Source organism: Oncorhynchus clarkii, chromosome 16 (genome assembly GCF_045791955.1).
Source record: "Oncorhynchus clarkii lewisi isolate Uvic-CL-2024 chromosome 16, UVic_Ocla_1.0, whole genome shotgun sequence".
Lineage (NCBI taxonomy): Eukaryota > Metazoa > Chordata > Actinopteri > Salmoniformes > Salmonidae > Oncorhynchus > Oncorhynchus clarkii.
Window position 1 is genome coordinate 60,139,634 of NC_092162.1, and position 6,020 is coordinate 60,145,653.

The 6,020-nt window shown below is 42.9% G+C and overlaps 1 protein-coding gene across 1 annotated transcript; it reads right to left on the reverse strand.

Moving 5' to 3' along the window:
* Positions 1-3,652: 3,652 nt before the first annotated feature.
* On the reverse strand, positions 3,653-5,387 carry LOC139367735 (class E basic helix-loop-helix protein 23-like). Its single transcript, XM_071106047.1, has one exon. The coding sequence runs from the start codon at positions 5,056-5,058 to the stop codon at positions 4,381-4,383; it is 678 nt and encodes a 225-aa protein (XP_070962148.1). The 5' UTR covers positions 5,059-5,387; the 3' UTR covers positions 3,653-4,380.
* Between the last annotated feature and the right edge of the window lie 633 nt (positions 5,388-6,020).

The window sequence follows — 6,020 nt, forward strand, 5'->3', positions numbered from 1 at the left end:
TTTTGCGGCCATATGAACACATAGTCCTCCCCCCAACACTACCCCCCCCTTACCCATCTGATGAGGGTAATGAATGGAAGACCCGGACCCATCCCACCACACTCGCAGCAACGTCGCCCCGAATCACATGGCTCCTCGGAACCAACTGACTCACCCGTTCATTGCTTCTGACAAGGCGGGGCTGGGAGGGAGGAGAGCAGTGATGTCATAGAGGAATGGAACACTGGGGGTTCTTCCAGTACCACTGCAGGCACAATAACATAGTGCCATCAGCACTTCCCTCTCTCACGCTATACCTCTTTTTAAAATGTTTCCCTTTGTCTCCCTCTTTCTTTCTCTCTGCTACCAGAACTACCAGAATCAGACACACACAGAAACATACCCCCCCCCCCCAAACTCACACAGGCTCTATTGTTTATGCAAACTTTCCCCCCTTCCACCACTTGATCGTGCCCAAACACCCCTGTTTCCAATATCAATTGGCATCTAACAGAACAGGTTTGCCTCCCTGAGCAGATTTGAACAAAAACCTGCAAAGCATTTTATTCTAAAGCACAGCCCACCCCCCCTCATCCCCAACCCCGCCAACAACCCTCAGCAGTATGTACGTTTTTTTGTGAGTGTGTTCGTGTGTGTGTGTGTCTGTGTGTGTGTGCGTGTGTGTGTTTGTCCTCTGTGTATACGAGTGTGATAAAGAGTGTCACAATGTGCATCAGACACGAAGGCCAGTCTCTGAGAGAGCGTAATTAGAGAAAGCAGCGCTGTCAGAAGCATTAGAGAGAGGTTGGCACTTAAGGGCATATGTTTTTACTACTATACCATCGGGTTGTGGAAAAGCACAACAACATACATCAAAGCTCACGGCCCTGCTAATGAAATCACTCCCTTCTGATCCCACTGAGAACAAACACAAACGTTTACAGACACCAGAGATGCAGCTTAGTGCTGTGCACTAGATTGGACACAGTTGTGCAGGTAGGCAGGAGTGTGCTGGGATATGTGTTGGTCTACATAACATCACTGAGGGCATGTGTGTGCATTCCAAATGTGTGTGTGTGTGTGTGTGTGTGTGTGTGTGTGTGTGTGTTTGTGTGTGTGTGTGTGTGTGTGTGTGTGTGTGTGTGTGTGTGTGTGTGTGTGTGTGTGTGTGTGTGTGTGTCAACAAGAGTCAGTATATGAGTAGGCTATGTACATCACGTAATATATGATGAAGTTATCTAGACAGATTGGGAGGCATTTCATTATGGTGCCATTATCATAAATACTGATAATATTTAGGTATCGCATTTAGTTGAACTAATAAACAGCAGTCTATAAACTATTTATAAATAGTTTAAAATCTCTTTAGAAAGTGGCATATTTTGTTGTTGGTTTCGTTATTGTTGGCAATACAAATTACATTTCAAGGGCAAATAAGAGTTGAAAAAGATTTTAAATAATTATTTCAGAGTTAGTGTTTCCTTCTAGACCCTGGTCTGAATGTGCCACACACCAAGGTAAAGAACGCACCAATATAGTTGATATTCTAATAATTAATAAATTGTCACCCTGAAACGTACAAGCTACAGCGATATTGAAAGTTGTCTCCATGAACACATACTGTATCAAGTGATAAACCATGCAGTTTACCGGAGACACTGGGAAACTGACCATACAGACTTCCGTGCAAAAAGGCAGCCGTCTCATCCAAGCCAATTAGCTGAAGTGGATAGTGATTGAGCTCGAGACAGAGGCTGTGGCCCAAAATCAACAGCACCGTTTGTCAGAACGAATCCCCGATCCTCTGCCTGTCACGCGGGGCTGCTGAGGAGTCGTCTGTCATCAGAACTCCAATTTGAGATGCCAGAGGTGGCATGCTGTTATGACATCCATCTAAACTGTTATAGAGTGACTGGGGCAACCCTTAGCGACAAACAGAGAGACTGAATGATTGGTCTTCTCGTTAATCACTCAATCTTTCCTATTATATTAAATTCACGTCTATCTTCTGTTTGAATACATAGCCAGGTGTCCCACCTTGGCACAGCTAAGGAATAGGCTGGTTTAACGCACAGACAGACTCGTGCGTAAAAGGTGGTAAGGTGCAAAGTTAAGTCACAGTGACACTGACTGAAAAGTACCTCGCTCTTTCTCTCTCTCACCATTTTATTGCAACCGAACTTTTCTTTGGAGGTAGCCTATTGTGAAAAACAAATAGAAATGTACATCAAATCTGCCACGTAGGCCTAAATGTATGCCTACATTGACGACAGGTGTGATTAGTCGGAGCTCTCATTAAACTGTAAAAATGTTGGTTTAAATTGGTATAATAATTACCGAAAATATGTATAACACAGACTACAACGTGTTGCTATTGGTGAAAAAGGCACACCATTCCCTTGTTTTTGATTAGGATTATTTTAAATAAGTAAATTTCTGCAGAATTATTTATTAAGTTGATACGGAGTTTGTTTTAGTGTGCATGAGTTTTCTGTAAGCCTAATTTATTTGTACTGTTCTGAAAACGATAGGACTACAGTACATGTGTTTGACTGTCCTTCATTTAAAATATAGGCCTACAGCGAAAACAATCGTATTTCTCAGATAAGGATTAAGCTATATATTCCACCTCTTAGTTTTCCATGCAATGCACTGCCCTGCAAATCAAAACTGCCCTCTGTAACGTTCATCGAATTAAGGAGACGAAGGAGACAGGAGTTGGAATCGTCTTAATAATCCGGCTGGGTTGGAGAAAACTCGCCGAGGCCTCGCAATCACCCAAATATCGGGAGACAGGTCCTGGGCGCCCGGGGCGGCTCTTGCGCCGTTCCCTTCAGCACCACCGACCCCTCAGCACGCCAGCGGGCCCCACCAGCCAGACCCGGCTCGTTTACTGCGATATAAATGTATCTCTTCATGTCAAAGGGGTTTTTAATGGGGGAGAAATAGAGCGGATCACTCAACGAAGTTTCTAATTAATTTTGTGGAACCCATTCATTCGCGACATTACGCAGAAATGAATGATGGATAGGTTTGTCAACGTCATGAAGCCTAGAAAAACTAGGAGTTAGATTAGGTGTTAATTGCTGTGATTTTCCATCGAGAATTGTAGACAGGCCTACTGTAGGCTTATATGAAAACAATTTGTGAAAAGAGTGCATTTCCTAAATTGTTGTGAGATCATTTATAATAGCCTATTGCTGATACTCACCTGGAAATCCACATGGGTAGCCTAATCACGGTCAGTTTATTTATGTTTTAGTCGTATTGAATTCAGTCAAATCAACTAATTTTAGACCGAGGGATGCCTTAAATTAAGACGTCTGGTAAACTACAAACCATTTTAACAAATTGTAGGGTACAACTGAAAAACGTGTGGTAAATTGACAATTAAAATGTTAATTACAAACAGAACTATGGTATGTATTAGTGTCTGAATCACCAGACCACTGTCCCAAAAGCTATAAAACAACAAATCAGTTCAGTTCAGTGTTAATAAACTCTAGATAAAGTAAAATGATTGAATGTGTCAATTTAATTTTGTGCATGGTTTAGGTGTGTGGAAACAAGTTTAAGGAAAAAGACAAATAGCAGCCTATTCAAGCATAGATATATGTTTTATTTATAAAGACATATAAACAATATATGAAATTCATGTTGCAACACAACCAAATGCTTCGTCAGGCTGTTGTTTTGAAAACCAATGCCATAGCAGTAGATCAAGTAGTTTTCCACAGTTGTACAATAGCTTACAATCATGTGAATTGTGCAATAACCAAACCAAAATCCTCAATACATCTTTTCAAAAATATATGACATAATAAACTAGTGTTTCCCCACATAGCATCAGTTAAAATCAGGGAAAGTTGATTCAAAATGTACAGTGCTGCAAAAGAACTTGGACACTGGAAAGCATTTTCGTCATCTCTCTCCGTATTTTTCTTCGTTTTGCTGAATGTTGCATAGTACACAAGAATAAGATATTTAGATCACTCATAACTTTTGCAAGGGTACCGTTTTTATGGCCACACATAAAATGTCAAACTGGCAATTAAAACATGGTAAGTCACGGCCACAACAACTCATCAAATTCCTTTAACTGAGGAGAGTTTAGGGAAAGATAAACACTTTCTCCCATATTTAAAAAAAGCTATTTTTTAGCTCCAACCACGACATTAATCTAGCCTTTAGTAAAGGCCAGTGTTGTTTTTCATGTTTTTGTTCAATCTGGATGAAAAATGGCAGCAGTTATTTAAACATAGTTTAGGATTTACGCATTAGACTTTATTCAGTAGGCCTAGTCCCCATTCCAACGTATTCAAATAACTATAGAAAGTGGGAGAGAGAGACCGATATATGGATACAATTGGATGAAGTTCGGGTATATACAGAGAAACGATATCAAGGCTTGTCGTTGTGGTGCTTGAAGAGACTTGCAGTTGTCCCTGAGTATTTATCGGCGTGGGTGGCGAGTGCCGAGCCCGTGAAAGGGTACACGGCCGCCTGTCCAAAGGGTGCAAGGGCGGTGGGGATGGGCGAGTTGATGCTCTGTCCCTGGTTCAGATAAGCCACCAGCCGCCTCATCTCCTCCAGAGCCTGTGCCTGCATGAGGATGTAGTTCTTGGCCAGGAGGAGAGTGGCTATTTTGGAGAGTTTCCTCACCGACGGGCTGTGCGCATATGGGATCACAGAGCGCAGGCCGTCTAACGCATCGTTCAGGTCGTGCATCCGTCTCCTCTCGCGCGCATTGATGCTCAGGCGCAGAGACCGCTGCTCCTTGGGCTTCTTAGAAAGGGGACCCCCGTGTTTGTCATCGTCGAAGCCCGAGCCCCTCTTCCGGGGGTCCAGAGGGTCAAAACTGTCGTCGTCATCGCTGGTTTGCTCCCCGCCGCTCTCGTTGGACTTGCCCGTCTGACCGTGGAGGAAGTCGGCGGCCGGTGTGAGAGGGTAGCGCCCTCCAGAACTTCCAGTAACCTGACCAGGTCCAAAGCCGAATGCGGACTGGCCATAGCGCTGCGTCAGGTCGAGTAGAGTGTCGTTGCTGATGGACTTCAGCAGGTTCTCTTCCCCGGCATTCATTTTCTCTTCCAAAATAAGGACAATTAAAAAAATACGATTGAAATGTATCCTCTTCCTCCCTGTCGTTCTTTTGTCGTGGAGAGTATTCACACACTCTCCCGGAGTCCTTGTCAACACACTTACTCTGTGGCTCTTCAGAACAGTTGCAGTGAATGGATTCGGCCTCTTGCTGAATTCAGCCCTGTTTACGTTCCCCTGCGCGCATATAAATTAAAAACCACTTCTGTAATTGTGTGTTTTGCAAAGCGACGTTAAACGAGTTTAAAGACTGGCATGGGTGAGAGACTGGAGCGCGTGCCTCCTTAACCGGGTTCTAGCATGCGTCTTGCCCTCGCCCTGGGCAGATTGTGACTCGCGCTCAGTCCCACTCGCGCGTTAGTAGGAGCGCGAGGCCCACCGGGATTATCTATCTGTCCAATCAGGGGGGCGTTTTAATTACTAGGGTGGAACACTGGTATGGTCCTAATTTCGATCAGAATAATGTGCAACACAAACTGACATAAATAGCGTTCGCCTATAATATTGAGTTAGTCTATGTTTGACAAATCGTGGTGGGCATTTGTTGTCCCAATATATATATACAGGAATAAAGACAATCATTAGATAATATTGGAAACGAAAATGCAACTATCTTAGTTTAGGCCACTTTAGGCAGCCTGAAAACAGGCTATGAAGTGCACGGCCAACATAGGCTACATTTTATTTAATCAATATTGGAAGTTTATATGATCATAATTTTATGCAAATCCAACTCCTCCAAAACCCTGGATGGTGTAGTGTTCCAATTCAGATTTATATTCACTTTTAGGAATACCATTCAACTTTTAGGAATACCATTCAACTTTTAGGAATAACATTCAACTTTTAGGAATACCATTCAACTTTTAGGAATACCATTCAACTTTTAGGAATACCATTCAACTTCTAGGAATACCATTCAACTTCTAGGAATACCATTCAAC

Bases quoted from the DNA above. Each gene is read 5' to 3' on its own strand.
- LOC139367735 (XM_071106047.1), bottom strand. From the start codon at position 5,058: ATGAATGCCGGGGAAGAGAACCTGCTGAAGTCCATCAGCAACGACACT.